We start from the raw sequence: 22,776 nt of genomic DNA on the forward strand, positions 1-22,776 counted from the left end.
TAAATGTTGTCCCAGTCTCTTAGGCTGTCTTCATTTTTTTTGATTCTTTTTTCTTATTCTGGTCCGTGGCAGTAAATTCCACCATTCTGCCTTACAGGTCACTTATCCATTCTTCTGCCTCAGTTATTCTGCTATTGATTCCTTCTAGTGTATTTTTCATTTCAGTTATTGTATTGTTTATCTCTGTTTGTTTGTTCTTTAATTCTTCTAGGTGTTTGTTTTTTAATTCTTCTAGGTCTTTGTTAAACATTTCTTGCATCTTCTTGATCTTTGCCTCCATTCTTTTTCCTTTCAGAGGTCCTGGATCATCTTCACTATCATTATTCTGAATTCTTTTTCTGGAAGGTTGCCTATCTCCACTTCATTTAATTGTTTTTCTGGGGTTTTATCTTGTTCCTTCATCTGGTTCATAGTCCTCTGCCTTTTCATTTTGTTTCTCTTTCTGTGAATGTGGTTTTCATTCCACAGGCTGCAGGATTGTAGTTCTTCTTGCTTCTGCTGTTGGCCCACTGGTGGATAAGGCTATCTAAGAGGCTTGTGCAAGCTTCCTGATGGGAGGGACTGGTGGTGGGTAGAGCTGGGTGTTGCTCTGGTGGGCAGAGCTCAGTAAAACTTTAATCTGCTTGTCTGCTGATGGGTGGGGCTGAGTTCCCTCCCTGTTGGTTGTTTGGCCTGAGATGACCCAGCACTGGAGGTTAAAGGCTCTTTGGTGGGGCTAATGGTGGACTTCAGGAGGGTTCATGCCGAAGAGTACTTCCCAGAACTTCTGCTTCCAGTGTCCTTGTCCCTGCAGTGAGCCACAGCCACCCCCCGCCTCTGCAGGAGACCCCACAACACTAGCAGGTAGGTCTGGTTAAGTCTCCTATGTGGTCACTGCTCCTTCCCCCGGATCCTGATGCACACACTACTTTGTGTGTGCCCTCCAAGAGTGGAGTCTCTGTTTCCCCCAGTCCTGTCAAAGTCCTGCAATCAAATCCCACTAGTTTTCAAAGTCTGTTTCTCTGGGAATTCCTCCTCCCTTTGCCGGACCCCCAGGTTGGGAAGGCTGACTTGGGGTTGAGAACCTTCACTCCAGTGGATGGACTTCTGTGGTATAATTGTTCTCCAGTTCGTGAGTCAACCACCAAGTGGTTATGAGATTTGATTTTATTGTGATTGCGCCCCTCCTACCATCTCATTGCAGCTTCTCCTTTGTCTTTGGATGTGGGGTATCATTTTTGGTGAGTTCCAGTGTCTTCCTGTTGATGACTGTTCAGCAGTTATTTGTGATTCCGGTGCTCTCACAAGAGGGAGTGAGCACACGTCCTTCTACTCCACCATCTTCTGTTTATTTATTTTTGGCTGCGTCGGGTCTTAGTTGTGGCATATGGGATCTTCACTGAGACATGTGGGATCTTTCATTGTGGTGTGCGGGCATCTCTCTAGTTGTGCCACATGGGATCTTCATTGAGGCATGTGGGATCTTTCATTGTGGTGTGCCGGCTTCTCTCTAGTTGTGGCGTGCAGGTTTTCTCTTCTCTAGTTGTGGTGCGCAGGCTCCAGGGTGAGTGGGCTCTGTAGTTGTGGCACGCGGGCTTAGTTGCCCCACGGCATGTGGGATCTTAGTTCCCTGACGAGGGATTGAACCGGTGTCCCCGGTGTTGTAAGGCGGATTCTATACCACTGGACTACTAGGGCAGTCCCTCATTGCTAGCATTTAGAAATACAACTGATTTTTGTATATTGATCTTATCTTTGGTAACTCTGCTGAACTATTAATAAGCTCTAATCGTTTTTTTGTGAATTTCCTAGGATTTTCTATATATAAGACCATGTTTTCTACAAATAGCTTCAGTTCTTTTCCAATATGGATACCTTTTATTTCTTTTTCTGGCCTAACTGACCTGGCTAGAACTTCCATGATAATGCTGTTAGGAAGGGCAAGAGTGGAAATCCTTATCTTGTTCCTGATTTTGGGGGAAGCATCCAGTCCTTCATCATGACGTATATACTACCTGTATATACGTGGATTTTTCACAGATGTTCTTTATCAGGTTCAGAAAGTTCCCTTCTATACTAGTTTGTTGAGTATTTTTATCATGAAAGGGTGTTGAAATTTGTCAAATGCCTGTTCTGCATCTACTAAGATGATCATGTGATTTTTGTCCTTTATTTTACTATATGGTATATTATATTGATTAGTTTTCATATATTGAAATAATAATGCATTTCCAGGAAGGTAATGTTTCTACCACAGAAAAGTTTTATGAAAATTTAAAAGCACTAATCAACCCATTGTTGACATCTTTGTAAACATCTCTGTCCAGTCCTATATATAAGAATGTTCATGAGTATTAGTCATAATAATAAAAAAACAGGAAACAACCAGGATGCCCACTAACAGAACAGAAAACTAAATTGTGATATATTCATACCATAGAATATTGTACATAGAAATATAAATAAATGAACTTTAGCTACATGCAACAACATAGATGAATCTTAACAAAAAAACAAACAAACAAACCCATTCTTGTCCAGTTTTTCATCTATGTATAATTTTATACAAAATAATGAAAGTATCACACATTGCTTGGTAGGCCGTATCATTTGATCTTTGCTAAAAATATGACTTGTTGGGGCTTCCCTGGTGGCGCAGTGGTTAAGAATCCACCTGTCAATGCAGGAGACATGGGTTCGACCCCTGGTCCAGGAAGATCCTACATGCCATGGAGCAACTAAGCCCGTGCACCACAACTACTGAGCCTGAGCTCTAGAACCCTCAAGCCACAACTACTGAGCCCACGCGCCACAACTACTGAAGCCCGAATGCTCTAGGGCCAGTGTGCCACAGCTACTGAGCCCACGTGCAGCAGCAAAGACCCAATGCAGCCAAAAATAAATAAAATTTTTTTTAAAATTAAAAAAAATATGACTTGTTAATGGCTGCATAGTATCTGTAAGGATATACCATAACTTAATCACTCCCTCTTTGTTACACATCAAGGTTGAAACTAATACATCTATTTTTAGAAACATAATGAATATTCCTTTTATTTCTTGGCATAATTATCTATAAACATTGAATTACTGGCTCAAAACTTTCAACATTTTAAAAAGCTTCATGGGTATTATTAAAATGCCACTCAGATAAAGTATTCCATGATTACTTCACATCAGCACTTTTAAACACATTCTTTATGAATAGTAGGCACGAACCTTAACTTTCTTGCTGCATTTACCGGTCTTTCAGTTTGCATTTGTTTGATTACAGTGGAGGTCCAACATCTGTTTGGGGGTAATTTTGAAATATGCTTTTCTTGATATATGTAAAATTTTTTTCTATAAAAATAAGCTCATCTGTTTCTCATTGACTTATAAAACTTGTTGACATTTCAGCTTTTTTTGTAGTATTGGCAAAATTTTTTTCCCTTTTAATTTTCAGTCACTTGATTTTATATTTTCACACTTAAGATTTCGATCCTAAGGGATTTTCCCTCATGGTTTTCTGGCTCTTTATGCTTAAAATTTCTTCTCCAATCTGAGATTAGCTGAATACTCAACTACTATGTTTTTGTCAAGATGCTTTATATTTTTGTTCAACTTCTTAGTTATCTGGAATAAATTTTTATATGGTATGAAACATGGTTCTAACTTAATTTTGTACCAAACTGAAAGCCATATGTCTAAACACCATTTACTGTAAATTTATGCTTTCCTCATTGAATGCAGTTATGCCACCTTTATCATGTACCACATTCACACCTAGAATCTCTACACTTCCTATTGTGTTCCAATGATCTGCCTGCCTAGTGTTCCCTGAGTACTACCCAAGAGAAAGAAAAATGAAGCACAAAACAGAGATAAATAATATGGATAACCAATCTCAAACTTTTAAGGTTGATGGATATAAAAAACAAACCCTGAATAGCTTTGGGAATATATGTTTAAGTTTTTTTTTTTAAACATCTTTATTGGAGTATAATTGCTTTACAATGGTGTGTTACTTTCTACTGTATAACAAAGTGAATCAGCTATACGCATACGTACATCCCCATATCCCCTCACTCCTGCGTCTCCCTCTCACCCTCCTTGTCCCACCCCTCTAGGTGGTAGCAAAGCACCGAGCTGATCTCCCTGTGCTACACGGCTGCTTCCCACTAGCTATCTGTTTTACATTTGGTAGTGTATATATGTCAATGTTATTCTCTTACTTCGTCCCAGCTTACCCTTCCCTCTCCCTGTGTCCTCAAGCCCATTCTCTACGTCTGTGTCTTTATTCCGGTCCTGCCCCTAGGTTCACCAGGACCATTTTTTTTTTAAGATTCCATACATATATATGTGTTAGCGTACGGTATTTGCTTTTCTCTTCCTGACTTACTTCACTGTGTATGACAGACTCTAGGTCCATCCACCTCACTACAAATAACTCAATTTTGTTTCTTTTTATGGCTGAGTAATATTCCATTGTATATATGTGCCACATCTTCTTTAACCATTCATCTGTTGATGGACACTTAGGTTGCTTCCATGTCCTGGCTATTGTAAACAGTGCTGCAATGAACACTGTGGTACATGACTCTTTTTGAATTATGGTTTTCTCAGGGTATATGCCCAACAGTGGGATTGCTGGGTCGTATGATAGTTCTATTTTTAGATTTTTAAGGAACCTCCATACTGTTCTCCATAGTGGCTGTATCAATATACATTCCCACCAACAGTGCAAGAGGGTTCCCTTTTCTCCACACCCTCTCCAGCATTTATTGTTTGTAGATTTTTTGATGATGGCCATTCTGACCGGTGTGAGGTATTACCTCATGGTAGTTTTGATTTGCATTTCTCTAATGATTAGTGATGTTGAGCACCTTTTCATGTGTTTGTTGGCAATCTGTATATCTTCTTTGGAGAAATGTCTATTTAGGTCTTCTGCCCATTTTTGGATTGGGTTGTTTTTTGTTTTTTGTTTTTTTTGCGGTACGCAGGCCTCTCACTGTTGTGGCCTCTCCCGTTGCGGAGCAACAGGCTCCGGACGCGCAGGCTCAGTGGCCATGGCTCACGGGCCCAGCCGCTCCACGGCATGTGGGATCTTCCCGGACCAGGACATGAACCTGTGTCCCCTGCATCGGCAGGCAGACTCTCAACCACTGCACCACCAGGGAAGCCCGACTGGATTGTTTTTTTGATATTGAGCTGCAAGAGCTGCTTGTATATTTTGGAGATAATTCCTTTGTCAGCTGCTTCATTTGCAAATCCTTTCTCCCATTCTGAGGATTGTCTTTTCATCTTTTTTATGGCTTCCTTTGCTGTGCAAAAGCATTTAAGTTTCATTAGGTCTGATTTGTTTATTTTTGTTTTTATTTCCATTTCTCTAGGAGGTGGGTCAAAAAGGATCTTGCTATGATGGATGTCATAGAGTGTTCTGCCTATGTTTTCCTCTAAGAGTTTTATAGTGTCTGGCCTACATTTAGGTCTTTAATCCATTTTGAGTTTATTTTTGTGTATGGTGTTAGGGAGGGTTCCAATTTCGTTCTTTTACATGTAGCTGTCCAGTTTTCCCAGCACCACTTATTGAAGAGGCTGTCTTTTCTCCATTGTATATTCTTGCCTCCTTTATATAAAAATAAGGTGACCATATGTGCATGGGTTTATCGCTGGGCTTTTTATCCTGTTCCACTGATCTATGTTTCTGTTTTTGTGCCAGGACCATACTGTCTTGATTACTGTAGCTTTGTAGTGTACTCTGAAGTCCAGGAGCCTGATTCCTCCAGCTCCATTTTTCTTTCTCAAGATTGCTTTGGCTATTCGGGGTCCTTTGTGTTTCCATGCAAATTGTGAAATTTTTTGTTCTAGTTCTGTGGAAAATTCCATTGGTAGTTTGATAGGGATTGCACTGAATCTGTAGATTGCTTTGGGTAGTACAGTCATTTTCACAATGTTGATTCTTCCAATCCAAGAACATGGTATATCTCTCCATCTGTTTGTATCATCTTTAATTTCTTTCATCAGTGTCTAATAGTTTTCTGCATACAGGTCTTTTGTCTCCTTAGGTGGGTTTATTCCTAGGTATTTTATTTATTTTTAAGCTTTGATTATGATTCACCTTTGCAGTTTTCCCAGATTTCCAAAAGGCTTTAACTTCTTGGTAAGGGAACTGAAGTAGGAGAAAGAGGATAGAGAAGCTGGGTACAACACCAAACTCCCTTAGTATCCAGCAGCTGGATGTGGCTGTAGTGCAGAACTTTGAAAATTCTATATGCAAATCATGGAATAAAGAATTGTTCCTTTGATTAAGATGGTTAGGAGCACAACAGGGGGAAAAGAGAAACAAGGTATTTCAGATACCTCAGAACTACATTGCAAGGACAGAATCATATAAAACATATGGACTATACTTAACTAGCAAGAATGAAATAGAAATGATAAATATATCACCATCATCAATCACTGAAATTGATGATGATTCACTGCTTCCCTGAGACCAGGGAGAAAATGTTGTACTTTCCCATAGTTAGTTGTCTTACCTAGTGATGCATAGGAACCTGGATTCAGGGCACCTGCACCTAACCGCCCACTTCGTACAGACTGCCCAGCAGCATGATGTGCCTTGGCACCAGCAGCGGCATTCACATCAATATCACTTCGTGAACGCTGTAGGCTTCCTGGAAGGGAACTGGCTTTGCTGCTGCCTGCTGATACTATGAAAAACAAAGCAAAGGTAACCTATTATTTCAGTTACTGCAAACGGCACAAAAATTATATAAACTTGAAATCACCATGAGATTAATCTATGATGACAAATGGTCAAAAAGGAAGTAGTGGCCAAATGGATACTAGAAAGTACTTTAGTATATTTTAAAATCAGAATGCCTCAGTTTCAATGCTGTCATAACTAATTCTTCTTGGACAATTTTCTCAATATTTCTCTGCCTCATTTTCCCCTTTCATAACATGGGAAAAATAACTATACTTTGTAAAGTTCATAGGACTGTTTTATAGATGAAAGGATGATGTTTATGATTGATTCATGAAAATGAAGCACTGTTACAAGATAAATAGATGACAGCGGGGCTATTTTTTAACTATAAGAATAATGCAAGTAGAACTAGCCTGGGAATAGAATAATTCAGAAAATAATGCAGGTTCTGCCACTCTTAGGTAATGCCAATTAAGTCATTAAATCTCTGGTCTTTAGTTTTTCAGTTTTAATGAGGAGTTTTATAAACTCTGAGTTATGACCCATTAATAGGCTGTGAAATCAACTAAGTGGGTCATGACAGCACTTTAAAGAAATGAAACACAGTAGAAAAGAGAATGCATCACAAGTAAGGGTAAGTAGGCTTCCTGGAACTTTGGATTATACTATATATGTATACTTATATACAATATACTACACAGCCTATGTATATTGTATGTATATAATTATATACACTATATTATATATATGACATGTAGTATATGTATATGGTATACAAACACAGGTACAGTATATAAGTGTGGTATTTACTATGTAAAATGATTTTCTCACTGTGGGTCATATTAAAACAGTTTAAAAGCTACTGCTTTAAACTGTTTAGCTTTAAAACTGTTCTAATGCGCTTTTAAAACTTTTAAAGTGTAACTCTGTGTTTTAAACTTTTCAACTCTTCATGTGACCCAGAGTGAGAATATCTTTTTACATAGTAACTTTTAATTTATTTATAAAGTCACTTTTACTCTATTAAGTAAAATATGCTATGACTCTTAGTTAAAAAGGCAATTTACCTCTTCCAGCAACAGTTGATGGGTTTGCTGTAGACCATTTGGAAGAAAAAGGGCGGCTGCAAGGTAAAAAGAAATACTTTTAGTAAGACGACATAATTTATCACTCCTCTGACAAAAATTAATGAAATAACATTGAGTTTTCCGAAGAGTTGAGAAGTATTTCTGATTTCAACTTTCCTTTTACAAATCACTTTAGAACAGTTGTTGTCATATATCAGTGGTATCTAAGTTAGCTGTGAAGCAAAAATGAAATAACTAGCATTGAATAAAGACTGTAAGCTCTACAGAAACAGGGACCAGGTTGCTGTTGTTCACTCTGGTCCTCAGCACACACTACCACAGGGAACTCAATAATAGCACTCTCCAACACTTCTAGTCTGAGATATTTTACTTAGAGAAAGGTAGTAGTATTGCTAGTACACAGGGAATTCAGTGTAACCAAGGCCTGTCTCACCGAAGTCATATGGTTGTGGCCATTGGTAAACTCGTGCAGTTACCCTGTAGGTATAACATGGTCTATAGCAGTTCTATTAAGTATTACTGCATGGGGCAACAGAAACAAAGCTAAGGACTACTGCTGAGGATAACATGTATGATTAGAAAGGAAAACACCTAGAATCAATTCAAAGAATCCACTGCCTCCTTTAATATCTTTTTTGATTATTTATCTTTAATTACTATGGTACTCTGAAGCCCATAAATAAATATCTAAGTATGTGAGAGAGTCTGGAAAGTATATCTATGTATGTATGTATCTATCTATCTATCTGCCACGCTGTGTGGCTTGTGGGAGTTTTAGTTCCCTGACAGGGGATTGAACCCAGTCCCTCGGCAGTGAGAGCATGGAGTCCTGACCACTGGCCCGCCAGGGAATTCCCTGTCTACAAATTTTAAAGGTAAGAGGAAGAGAGGTTAATGACAGAGTGTTGAAAAACATTCTTTAAGTTATTATTATCAAATGGTAAATTTGGTAGTTGGTTATTAAACCCAGTATTATATTATTTTTATAACTGTCCCCTAAAATTGTTCCTCTAATAGGTTGAGGCAGACCACTTCAAGTCCACAGATTTTAAAGTTGTTTGTTTATGTTTAAAGATGTTCTACGAGAGTAAGAAAATATCTTGTTTAGATCCTTGCTATTCAAAGTCTGGTCCATAGACAAAAAGCATTGACATCACCCAGGAGTATGTAAAAAATGCAAAATCTCAGGTCCCATCCCAGATTTACTGAATCAGCTTCTGCATTTTAACATGATCTTCAGGTGATTCATATACACTTTAAAGTTTGAGTATAGTAAATTAAAGTAAAGGGAAAAGAAGCAACAAACCTCATTTGAGGTGAAGGATTTATCACAAATTTAAAGAGAAGTTTAAATAGGTAATTATTCCTACAAGAATTGTTTTTTAAAATCAAATCATATCTGCTTTTACTTCGAAAACATGTAAGTCACTGAACTTTTATTTAGTACAGTACTCACAAGACCCTGTGAGTGCTTCCTTGAATTTTGTGCCCTAGGTGCCTCCCAGTCCCAGTTCTGTACCAGAGAGCTGCAAAGGCAAACAGCAATCATTGTGGGGTTAAGGTCCTAAAGAGATAGGAATTACAGGGAGGTAAACTGACATTCTGTGAGCTGCTCTTCCCTGGGGAAATCTTCAGATAGTTGTGGCCACTGCTAGGTATCTTAGCAGTCTCATAGGGCTACAGAAACAGAAAATAGGGGTAAGCCAAGGAAGCAAGGGTTTGAGGTAGCCAACATAATGATGAGTGGAGTTACAGAGAAGTGAGTCAGATACTAGATAATTTTGCCCCCTTGAGGGATTTGCTGAAATCTTAAACCGTGCAAGAGGTGAGGAAAGAAAGCAGTGGAGTTTTTACCAGTTACACTGCTGTGTAAGAGTTCTGAAGATGACTTCTGAATCTCCGTTACAGTTCTTCCACTACAGTGCCCTAGAAATGGGCTATTTACTATATTGACTATCTTCCAGGTATTAAGAAAAGTATACAAATTAATGCTTTCCAATCTTTTTCACAGACACGAACATATTCAAACAAAATTTGAATCCCTATACTCTTTACCTAACGAGAAGTTATACAAGTATGTAATCCAACCCCTGAGAAAACAGGCCAAAGAAAATAAGCACAATCAGTCATCATCTTTCAAAAAGGCTTCAAGTGAAAGCAATCAGATATTCAACCATCCAACATAAGGAACTTTGTGGAGCTGGAGAGACAAAGAAATCAGTAATTATCATTTATATGACCTTACTTGAGACTTTCTTGTGAGCTAGATGAGGACCTGTCTGATTGTGGAAGAGATGCTACACTGCCAGAACTCTTTAAGTAAGTTTGAAGACTCTTCTGATAAGATGGCTCAAGGGAATTATACAGTGTTTCAGCTTCACCAGGAAAGTGGTTTCTAAGACCCATGTAAGTCCTGTAAAACAAATGAACAAACAACAAAAAGTAATAACTTTGCATTATTAGACATTAACCGTAAAATGTGTACGTTCAAGAAGAACAAAGGTTTTTAAGCCCATAGGTTTTTTTTTTTAGTTTTTAAATTTATTTTTGGCTGCGTTGGGTCTTCGTTGCTGCACGCAGGCTTTCTCTAGTTGCGGCAAGCGGGAGCTACTCTTCGTTGCGGTGCACAGGCTTCTCCTCGCAGTGGCTTCTCTTGTTGCAGAGCGTGGGCTCTAGGCGCGTGGGCGTCAGTAGTTGTGGCTTGTGGGCTCTAGAGCTCAGGCTCAGTAGTTGTGGCACACGGGCTTAGTTGCTCCTCAGCAATGTGGGATCTTCCTGGACCAGGGATCGAACCTGTGTCCCCTGCGTTGGCAGGTGGATTCTTAACCACTGTGCCACCAAGGAAGTCCCCCATAGGTTTTTAATACACCCACAATGTGCCAAGTAGAATACTTTCTATATTTAACAAGTTTTGGTAGAAAGACGGCAAGCTTTTGAGAAAAGGAGATCTCAGTTCAAAAGCTGGCTGTAATCCTTAGGGTCTGTGTGGCCTTGGGTAAACTCCCAAATCTCCAAAAGTCAGTTGCCAACATAAGGAGACAGCACCTTTGTGGGATCATTTTAAGGATTAGAAAATAACATATACCTACTGCCCTAAACAGTATCAGGTACATGTTAAATGTTCAATAAATTAGTTATTTTTATTCACAGCAAAAGTGAGTATGTTATGATGGAACGGGAATACTGTTGAATGTACAAATGACAATGCTAAGTGAACTGTTAAGACACCCAGTACAGATTTAATGGAGACAAATCAACCTCCATTTTACTAAAGAGCTAATCAAATAGAATACTTGGGACATTTGAATGATATTTTCATTCTCCCAATATAATTCCTGTCAAAGAAAAGACCAAAGTATGTTTAAACTGTCAAAAACTACATTATAGACTTACTTTCTTGCCTCCACTCTGGCCTCTGCATCAGCATCATGAATTCCCTTCTTAATAGTTTCAACCAAGACGGCTGCATGTCTATAAAATAAAACACCTTTAGATTCATGTGTAAAACTATGTATTTCACCATAAATGATACTGCCTATACATTATGCATCAATCACAAAGGGGCAAGGGAGATAAAAAGATAATTAGTACACAATAATAAATCTAAGATTGCAAGATTTCCTAATAACCCATCCCATGCATTTCATTCATGTATCGTTTCCTTCTGACAAGTCAAACATTATAAACCTGGACATAATTATTTTCAGATGGAGTCCAGACATATAGCACTCAAATCTCAAATTTTTTATGAATTAAAAAAAACCTTTTGTGTGGTTCCTCACTAATCTACCAATGTATAAAATTATTTGCTAATAGTACGATCAGTTATAATCTAACCAAACTGAATAGCAGCTGCCACAAAGGAACTTAAAGAAAATTTGGAATTATGTCATGCCTGCAGTAAACAACAAATTCTATTTTTTAGAAATGGGTTATGAATGGATTTAATGATTTCCATGAGAATGGAAAATCAGCAACGTGTTCAACATAAATGCATGTATATCCCAAGCTTCAAACTTGAAATTAATGAGAAATACAGCCATGCAAATAGCCAGTGACCAACATTTTCCTCTTGTTCACCTCAGAGCTTCATTAGATGCTGCCCAGTGTATACTTGACCAATGACAACTGACAACTGGTGTGGAAAAACTTTCCAACAAATCTCTCTCACCTTTTTTTTTAATGGCCGCGCAGCAAGGCTTGCAGGATCTTAGTTCCCTGACCAGGGATCGAACCCGGGCACTGGCAGTGAAAGCGCCAAGTCCTAACCACTGGACCACCAGAAAATTCCTCTTTCACTTTTTTAATCTCTTTCCTCTGAAAGGAAGTGCCTTTCTTCTATCTTAAATAATTCATTACTTGGTTAACTGCACCTCAGGAAACCTATCTCATGTGACTAGAAATACATTTTAAAATATTTGCCTAATTTAACCTGGAATACCTTATATAACCCATTTACTAAGAGACCCTCACTCACCCACAAAGAAGAAAATCATAGCTGTAATGAATAAGAGAAGCACCACAGCTTTAAGGGAAAATCAGTGCTAATAACTGTTAAAGCAAAATGAGAAATAATGCAAAACCAGTCACATCAATTTCTAAAGAACCGGTGACAATGGGGAGGGGAGGGTGGTGGGACAGGAATAGTCAATGCATACCTTTCCAATGAATGAGTCTGCCACTCCTGCAACAACAAATCTAAAAATTCAAATGAACGCCTGAAAAATAAAAGTTAATTATAACTAAATGTCATAACATTATATTAAGTTATATTAATTTATAACTAAATGTTAACACTTTCTTCTATAATATTCCACTTTGCCCCCTAAATTAAAGCATAAGACATGTTTTTAGATATCTTTACTGTCAAATAATTAATTAATTTAAAAAATAAATTTCTTTTTTATTTAGCTTTGGCTGCATTGGGTCTTCGTTGCTGGGTGCGGTCTTTCTCTAGTTGTGGCAAGTGGGGGCTACTCTTCGTTGCAGTGCACGGGCTTCTCATTGCAGTGTCTTCTCTTGTTGCGGAGCACAGGCTCTAGGCACGCAGGCTTCCAGAGCTGTGGCTCACGGGCTCAGTAGTTGTGGCTCACGGGTTCTAGAGTGCAGGTTCAGTAGTTGTGGTGCACGGGCTTAGTTGCTCCGTGGCATGTGGGATCTTCCCGGACCAGGGCTCGAACCCGTGTCCCCTGCATTGGCAGGCAGATTCTTAACCACTGTGCCACCAGGGAAGTCCCACTTAACTTATTTAAGGCTCCAACTATTCCTATGCTTAATAGTTCAAAAAGACCTTAAGGGTTCCCCATAATTTTAACTTAAAATGTTTGTCAAATATACAATTTAACTTAATTTAAAAGATATTTACCGAACACCTACTGCGTACTATAAACTGAAGACATACAATGGTGACCAAGAAAGCTGGGATGGATCTTCCATTTCTACATTTGTTCCCTTAAATATATATGCAAATGATTCTTAATCAAGTATTTGGTGTTTTCTCCTTAGCCTTCTGGTTCTTAACTTCTTCAACTGTCTCGTTCTTGAGCTTTTGTTCTTTCTTGGCATCTGATGACACAGCTCTGCCCTGTTTTTCTTCCTTTATTAACACTTTCCCTCCACCTACCCTTACATAGGTGCCCACCTGGTTGGTGCTGATCTCAGCCCTCTTCCCTTTTATTGTCTTTTCTTGGGCAGTATCACCTGTACCCTTAGCTCTATCAGCTGTACTTCTCACACCTAGTCCTTTATCTCCAGCACTGGTTCTTCAATTCAGCCATTAAGTCAGAGTGTCAACCAGCTCACAGACATCTCTACACAGGCAGTGAGTGTCAACTCAAACACTACATACTGATACAGAACAACAAATTTAATTCTTACCCTCTCAATTCTACTCTTCGAGCCCATATGATACAGATTAGAAAAAAGAGAAACATGGAGGTTAAATTAATTTGCCCAAAGGATAGAGCACGGCCTTAAACCCTGGCATTCTGACTCTAGAGATCACAGTCTGAAGCACTTGACATCACCTTCCTCATCCATATCCAATTATCAAGACTCATTTCTATATCTGAAATCTCCTGAATTTATTGAATAAAACCTCCTTCAATCAATTATCATAAATACAGCTCTAGTTCGGACCCTGCCTCTCTTACATGAGCTGTAAGAAGTCCTACTTAATTAAACCAATGCTTCTCATTGTCCCTTTTTTTTTTTTTTTTTGGCGGTACGCGGGCCTCTCACTTTGTGGCCTCTCCCGTTGCAGAGTACAGGCTCCAGACGCTCAGGCTCAGCGGCCATGGCTCACGGTCCTAGCCGCTCGGCGGCATGTGGGATCTTCCCGGACCGGGGCACGAACCCGTGTCCCCCGCATCGGCAGGCGGGCTCTCAACCACTGCGCCACCAGGGAAGCCCTCATTGTCCCTTTTTAATTGCTGTTCATAGCTGAAATAAAAACTAGGATGGATGACATTACCTCCTCACCAAAAACTGCTAATGGAACAATATCAAAATTTCTCTTCCTGACATTCAAAGCCTTCTATACTTTGACTTCAACCTATCCCCTTCTTCCCCTCAGTCAGTCTCTTTTCCTACTGAATCCTCCCATTTATCATGTGTTCTGGCCTCAGTGGTCTGTCCAATGGCTCTGCAGCACAAAGCATAGCTTTCCATCTCTGTGTACATTATACCCCACTCTCTTCCCTTACAGGTATTGAATTGCTCCCCATTTTCAAGGTAATTTTCTGATGCATTTCCTGACTTCCTCTTCTCTGTCACATTCCTATTTCTCCAATTACCATTTTCTTCAGTGTAAGACAGAGACTGGTAAACCTTTTCTGTAAAGGGCCAGATAGTAAATATTTTAGGCAGTAAATATTTTAAACTTTGAGAAGCACATACATAGTCTCTATTTTATATATTTTTCTTTACCCCTTTTTAACTACCCTTCAAAAACGTAAAAAACAGTCTTAGCTTGTGGGCCATAGAAAACTAGACTGTTGGACAGATTCGACCAGTGGGCTGTTGTTTGCCGACCCCGACATAAGAGAGAGGTAATTAAACAACTGTCCCAAAACTCCGAATCACTTACAGGTAATAATGATGTCTTATTTTTCCTAACATTCAAAGTACTTAAATAAACATATTTATCAAACAAAAAAGGGGAAAGAGTTCTTTACAATTTTCTTAAATATCCAATGCACAAATCTTGTTTTTGCTGTCTTTATTATTTGTGGAGATAGTGATGATATTAAAGATTGTAGAAACCATAAGGAGAGAGAGAGATACTGACAGACTGATGTGTTATGGCTGCATACTCTGTGCCAAACACTATGTTCAATTCTACCATTGTGTTTCTCATTTAACCCTCACAACTCCATGGGGTCCACATTATTAGCCCCACTAATATACGAAAACACTGAGGTTCAGGGCAGTTAAAATAACTGCCTGCAGTAGGACAATCAGTCACAGTTGTAGGACTCTAGGTAAGGGCTGACTCTAGACTCCATACTCTCTGAATACCAAACAACTAGTGGCCCAAATAAACCAAACCTTAATAGGATAAAACTGAGAAGTGTGCATAGCCATAATAAGCACTTCGTTCCTTTTTCCCTTATATAACACAAAAATTATGTTAAATTTATGTTAAATGATTAAAAAATTTTAATAAGGTTTCTAGAAGGCAAGAAATTGATGACAACTAATTTTTGCACCCAACTAAGAACTAAACATAATGCAATATCCAACATAAAGCTATAGTAAGTTTTTTCAAAACTTACCTCCTTACAGGAACTGATTTTGATGTGCAATTGCTTGTTATTAAAGGTATAAGTCTGGGTACATGAGTATGCTGAAAAAGATATTTTAGAAGAGGTTGAAAAATACTGTGTACTTTACATAATCTCTTCTTCTATTTGCCTTGCATTCAAGTATTTAGCTGTATTAGAACAGAACAAAAATACCATAAAATCAGATTTTGAAAGAAATTAAGACCAGTCAAAAAGTTTCCCCAAATTAAAGTAATAGTAATGATATAGTTTCACAAGGGCAGATGTGATTGTAATATTAAATAATAAAGACAAGTTAACTGTATAAATACAGATAACTGTTAGGATAGTGTACTTTGAGGGGATGGAGCACTAAGAGGGACCAGGCATGTACTGGTCTTATTTTCTGACGTACTGCTACTGCTGGAGAAGACAGTAACTGCTATGTCATCAAAGCAGGTTATCAGAGTGAATAACTCTGTGAATGTACATAACTACTGTGAATGTACTTTGAAATGGTGATTTTAATTGAACTTTCATCCTGGCTGAACCACAGCTCTCTAGAATTCAGGTAAGGGTCAGTATATACAATCTTCTGGTTTCTATTAGTAATTCTTATGTTCTTCTTTAGTGAAGCAAACACTGAAAAGTTCATAATTGACACAAGAATAAAATAGTAACTTAAGCATACGTATTTGATGTTTTAAATCTCCTATTTTTCTTCTGAGCTAATGGTACAGGTTGGGTTCTCTAGGAGGCAGGCTCTGAGATGGAGTTTAGCATTCAGGATATTAAGAAGTGCTCTTGGGATCAACACCAGTGGAAGTGAGGAGAAGAAAGCAGGAGTGAGCAGAAGAAGAAATCAATCTGTGATATGGCCCGAGGACATCTTTGCCCAAAGCTGAAGCTTTGGGAAGCTCTGGAGCTAAAATGGTCCTTCAGAGTAGTCTCAAATTGGTCTAAGATAGCCACAGCACTATACTTCCACATCAATCAGTTATTAGATGTGGGCCATAACCAGGAAGAGGCAAGACCTTGGGAAAAGCAGCTCTCTGCAAGCTGAGGCAATCCTTGAAGAGGCTGGCAGCTGAAGACTGTCTGCCCACATTGCTTCCAGTCCTGGGGAAACAAGTCTTTCAGTGAAGGAGAACGTGAATGGCACATCAGTGTGTGCCACAACTAACTCAACCAAAATTAGAGGGAAAACTTTTTTCAGTTCCTACAGAGGGAAACCACCCACAGACCTGAAGTTGTTCAAATGAGGATAATGCAACACAGTGCTGACCTGAATATTATTCAACTGTTACATTCAGCGTGGAAGGGCTCTGTGGACCCGGCTCCCTTAGAGCATCCAGAAGAACCCATCCTCAAACATTACTGTGGTGTTAAAGCCCAAGGAGACTCCCTAGCCACAACATACTACATAGGAGGTCTCACCTACCTTCTTCCTCCTCTCTCATAACCTCCTCAAAACCCTACTGCTGACTGATTAACCCACATCCAACACAGTGGCAGCGATGGGGCAAAAGACTAACCTAACTATTGCTACACCATATTCGGGGGAGCTATACCAAAGGAAAATAAAAAGTGACCCTCACAATGGGTCTTACAGATGACACATTGTCTTACAGATGACACACAGATGACACCCTTACAGATGACACATTCAATCAAACACCAAGTCAGAACCTGGGAAACAAAATATAGAAAACAGGAAATAATGTAAAAAAACAACAACATAACACCCGATTTGTATTTTCAGTGAGATCATAAGATAGTAAGTAGAATTTAAAGGAATTTTTCCTGAGAACATATACAGCTGTAAGACAGAAAACAAAAAAATATTTAGGAAATGATAAATGACAAACAGAAGCAATAAATAAATGATCCATGAAAACTAACATAAATTTAAGGAAACTTCATTTTAGTCAGAAATCTGGCTCCACTATGTAAAGAAAGCACTAATGAAAGATGATCTACTCCAAGGCCTGCCGTGAGGGAACTCCTGACACAGAGACTCTTCTATAAAGCCTCCTAAGGTGGTGTTTTGTTTTAAATTAAAAAATCAAATGATATCTAACTTATTATAGAAACAATAAAAAGTTAAGAAAACAATTGAGTGAAAAGGACATAATTCTGAGGGAAAAGAAATGTGAACCTAAAGTCCAATTTGTGAGTTCTTGTAAAAGGGCAAAGAAAAGCATTTTGAAATATGCAAAGATAAATATATATGAAAATTGAGAACACACTAAAATCAAACAAAAATTTTAAATGGGAAGAGTTTCCTAATAAAGATTGGGCAGGAATAAAGGCAGCAAAAAAAAAAAAAAAGCAATTAATTTCAATTGCTGAAAATGAAAATGTCTTTGGCTCAATTTAATTTAATGGTTAAGGGAAAAAAAATGACATGAATAAGATAAAATATATACTTTTTAAAAGGCTGGAGAAGTAAAACAGAGGTTTTATTCCTGACACTGACAATGAGTAAGAAACTTCTAAGAAAATAATGAAACAGGTAAGGAGCAAATACAATGAACATAAAACAGAAAAGACAGGAAAGAAAAAATACTATTTCAAGATGGTAGTAGTCAAAAACTTTCACCCATAAAGTACATGAAGCAAGAATTGTTAGGAAAATAAAGTTGATAAAAACTAGAATCAGAATTTGCCAGATAAAGCAGTTTTTTAAAAAAATGAGACCATGAAGAATTTGAATAATAAACAAACTAGATTTAGTAATGAATAAAGTACCCTATAAATGAATTTCATACTTTGCAAATACTAAAAGACTATCTAAATTTATGATGTATTAGGATACTAACAAAATTCAGGTTATTCAATGAAGAAGAAATTGTATGATCAGAATATCATGAGATTACAAGATGATAAGAACAACAAAAGAACCATCTGAAAATGCAAACAATATCCTTATGTAATTCAAAGAGAAAGTTGAAATGGAAATTACAAATGATTGAGAATTATAAAATAAAGAGAATGTGATAAATCTAAATCACTGGATGCTGCTAATGCCAAACTCAGAAGAAAACATTATAATAAGAAAGCGTTATAATATTAAACAACAAAAACTATGACAAATTACCTAAGGATATACCACAAAAATCTAGGGGAAAAAAAAGAGGTAAGCCACAGCAAGTCAAAGAAAGGAATTAAGAAACACAAATGTAGAAACTAAAGAACTAGAAAAAATTAAAGAACCCCATTGGTACCAATAAAACAAACTTGAAGCTTATAAAAAATCCATAACAATACCTCTAGCAAGTGTTTTTTTTTTAAAAGAACATATAATAATATAATAAGAAAAAAATGGCAATATAACCACAGTGGAAGAAACTTTTTTTAAAATTAACAGTATAAAACCTCATGCCAAAGAGTCTTAAAATCTATATGAAATAGATATTCTGAGAAAACACAAATAACCAAGAATACTTCAAAAAGAGATGCAAGAACGCCCAGTCTAAACCACTAGAAATGTTATCGGATAACTTTGAGTCAGCAAACCCTAATAACAAAATATGTTAAACAACAGAAAAATTACAGAAAATTCTACAAAAGACTCATATTAAGTAAATACCAAAATCTTAATTAGCCAACTGCATCTAGCAGCATCATATGGTACAATGATCAAGCAGAATTTAGCTCATGAATGTACAATGGATAAATGAAAAGAGACAACCATTTCTAAAGATATTAAAGGGATATATGACAAGATTCCACATCTATTGCTGACTAAAATTTAGCAAAATAGAAATAGGAGGAAATTCTCATAACCTAATGTAAAGTATCGAGAAAGTTATCCCAGACATCATATTTAAAGCACTCCCATTAAACACAGGGATAAAACAAAGATTTCAATAATTTCCACTATTTTTGAACACTGTTATGAAGGAGCCAGATTTAGTGAAGCTTACAAAAATATTAAAACAGAAAGAAATGAACATTTCCATAGATAGATTCATAGATTTCTTCATAGGCACTGGATTTAATTGCTGAAAAAAACCTTCTGGTACAGCAGTATTAGAAAAAAACATCACTTAACAGGAGAGGACAAACTGATCACAGAAACTGAAAAGGCATTTAAAAAACAGACCCATATATTTAGGGAAATTTACTACATGAAAACAGTGATATTTTAAGAAAAGACTGAACTGTAATTCACTACGTGCCACTGGGTCAAATGGCTTTGTATTTGGGGGAAAATGAAGTTAGATACCTGTATTTCACACAGAAATAAAACTGAGTTAGACCTAAACCTAAGAAACAAAATCATGAAAGTTTTAAACAATTGAATATTTTTATAATTGAGAAATGGGGAAGGTTGTTTTAACTATAACAAAAACCACAAAAGGAGCATTGTCTCAAAGCAAAAAAATTTCAAAGTTCTATATATAACGAACGATAACTTAAACGATATTTGAAGAATTGACAAACTGGTAGAAAATATTTACAACATAGAATTAATTTACAATCATCCTTCAGTGTCCACAGGGGTGGTTCCAAAATCTGTGGATGCTCAAGTCCCTTATATAAAATGGTGCAGTATTTGCATAAAACCTACACACATCCTCCTGTATACTTTAAGTCATCTCTAGATTACTTATTATAGTTAATACAATGTAAATGATAAGTAAATAGTTGTAATTACTGTAAATGTTCTATAAATAGATGCCGGCAGGAGGCAAATTCAAGTTTTGCTTTTTGGAACTCTCTGGGATTTTTTTCCCCCAAATATTTTTGATCTGAGGTTGGTTGAACCCACAGATGCAGAACCCATGGATAAGGAGGGCTGACTGTTCTTAAAACATATAAAAAAGGCCTTAGAAATAAGTGAGGAAAAAAATGCACAAAGTATAAACTGGCAATCCAAAGAAAAACTATTAAAGGAAAAGAAATACCTAATGTCTCTAATAATGCAAGAAATGCAGAGTAGAATATGAAATAATATTTCAATTATTAAATTTTTAAAACCTTTAAGATACTAATAATGCTCAATGTTGGTAAAGGGTGGAGAGAAAGAACTTCATAAACCTCAGGGAGAAGAATGGTGAGGACAATTTAATATTATGTTCTTTAATAGAGAACTGATTTAGACATTAAAAAGAATTATATGTATGGACAAGGGAAGCTGCCCAAGTACATGAAGTTTAAAAAGCAAGTGTAAAAAAACATTATTTTTACATATATGTAAAATATAAATGCTACATTTACATTTTGTAGTAAATACAGTTTGTATAGGCAAGAACAGAAGTTTGGAAAAGTACATACTGAATGGCTAGTGTGGTTAGTTGCAGAAGAGCAGAATTCAAGTGTGGAAGATTTATTCTTTTTAACTCTGTTCTTTTGGGCACCTTCAAGATGTGGATGATGAGAAATATTAAGAATTTGTCTGTCATCTTTTACCACTGCCTGTAACTTTTTTATTGTTTTACATTTGCCTGCTATCACCTATAACATGGTTATACACACACACACACACACACACACACACACACACTCACACATGTACATGCATATTATGTCTATTATATTCTGTATGCAAGCATGTTTACTTTGTAATCCTCTGTACTATTTAAATGTTCAATAATAACTGTGTATTACTTTTATTATCAGAAAAATAATTCAAATGTAATTTTCCTTTGGGGTTTAAAAAAATACTAATGATTTATTTAAGTACACTGAGAGAGAGACATACAGACAGAGAGGTGGACAAACACACAGAGAGAAAGATAGAAAAAAGAGAAGAAAAGAAAAGAAAAGAAAGGAAAAGAAAAGAACCTACCCGAATTATGAATCTGATTGCTGCACATCCAGAAGTTGCCATGACTTTTGCACTATTGGGGACGAGATTAAAAAGTGTAGGTACAATGGCTTCAGCGCCATGATCAAACTTGTTTCCCAAAACTGTTGAAAGATGGCTATAAAGGAAGACAGAAAAATGTTTTCTAAAAAAATAGTTTAACATTAAATATAGGTAGGACCATACAATTTTAAAATATTCTTTTACTGAATTAACAAAATTTTTATTTTAACCAGTTCCAATGGCAGAAAAACAAAAGAGAGAAAGGCAAGTGCAGATATTACCTATTTCCTTCTTTTCCCCGTCCTTTTACTGTCTAGTGCAAAGTTGAAATTTGGCATTTTAACCATCTCTTTGCAATGCAGAAGTCATCTGATCTCAGAATTTAACCATTAACATGACATGTAAAACACTCAGCTCTGACTGTCCTGAACTTTAGTCTTTAACCATCGGATATTTCCATTCTGATGCCCCAATATCAATCTTAAATTCAACATATTTTACAAATAAGTAAAATCTTTCCCAAATCAGTACTCCTCTATTTCTTTCTTTTTTTTCTTTTAATTTTATTTTTGGCTGTGTTGGGTCTTCATTGCTGCATGCGGGCTTTCTCTAGTTGTGGTGAGCAGGGACTACTCTTCATTGCATGTGTGGGCTTCTCATTGCGGTGGCTTCTTTTGTTGTGGAGCATGGGCTCTAGGCGCATGGGCTTCAGCAGTTGTAGCGTGCAGGCTCAGTAGTTGTGGCTCGCGGGCTCTAGAGCACAGGCTCAGTAGTTGTGGTGCATGGGCTTAGCTGCTCTGTGGCATGTGGGATCTACCCGGACCAGTGATCAAACCCATGTCCCCTGCATTCGCAGGCGGATTTTTAACCACTGCGCCACTAGGGAAGTCCCAGTATTTCTCTATTTCTATTAATGAGAAATATTAATATTTCGGTCACAAATACTCCCTGACATCTTTGGTGTAGGATTTCAGAATTTTTGATTGAAAACAGAACTCTACCATACATTGATTAGTTGGGTGACTCTAAGGACATCTGTCTTCTCTTTCCAAATTTGTAGTTAAACAACTAATCCAGGCTAATTAATTTAATATGATTTTGGGTAAAACACTTAGGAAGAATGCTGTAATTACAGTTCTGACAATGTTTGTGGAATTATTTAATTTCTATATACTTATATCTTATTTAAAATACATGGTTGGGGTAGAGTTAGTTCCAGAATTTCAGGTTCCTGGTTCAAAGAGGTACTCAGACTCAGACTGACTTACTAGTGTTCAGTTATACCTTCAGTTTTCCCATGTGAAACTCAAATCAGAAGCAGAGAGGTGCCACCTGTGCCCAGATGTTGCTGTCTTCCTTTAAAGAGTTTAAGAGTTTTGTTCTGGTAGGCCAGTGATGTACTTTGGAATCAGCTTGATCCTTATAAGCTTACTG

At 37.2% G+C, this 22,776-nt stretch overlaps 1 protein-coding gene across 13 annotated transcripts in view; it reads right to left on the reverse strand.

The window, feature by feature from the left end:
* CLASP2 (cytoplasmic linker associated protein 2) overlaps positions 1 to 22,776 on the reverse strand; it is a 177,290-nt gene that overhangs the window by 77,287 nt on the left and 77,227 nt on the right. For all 13 annotated transcript variants that reach the window (XM_073810969.1, XM_033864535.2, XM_033864534.2 and 10 more), the window contains 7 exons: positions 21,322 to 21,457; positions 15,537 to 15,607; positions 12,420 to 12,479; positions 11,155 to 11,232; positions 10,007 to 10,174; positions 7,741 to 7,796; positions 6,501 to 6,674 (listed from right to left, as the gene is read on the reverse strand). In XM_073810969.1, the coding sequence (XP_073667070.1) occupies positions 6,501 to 6,674; positions 7,741 to 7,796; positions 10,007 to 10,174; positions 11,155 to 11,232; positions 12,420 to 12,479; positions 15,537 to 15,607; positions 21,322 to 21,457 (743 nt within the window). The remainder of the gene's footprint in view (positions 1 to 6,500; positions 6,675 to 7,740; positions 7,797 to 10,006; positions 10,175 to 11,154; positions 11,233 to 12,419; positions 12,480 to 15,536; positions 15,608 to 21,321; positions 21,458 to 22,776) is intronic.

This window comes from Tursiops truncatus, chromosome 10 (assembly GCF_011762595.2).
Source record: "Tursiops truncatus isolate mTurTru1 chromosome 10, mTurTru1.mat.Y, whole genome shotgun sequence".
Taxonomy (NCBI): Eukaryota; Metazoa; Chordata; class Mammalia; order Artiodactyla; family Delphinidae; genus Tursiops; species Tursiops truncatus.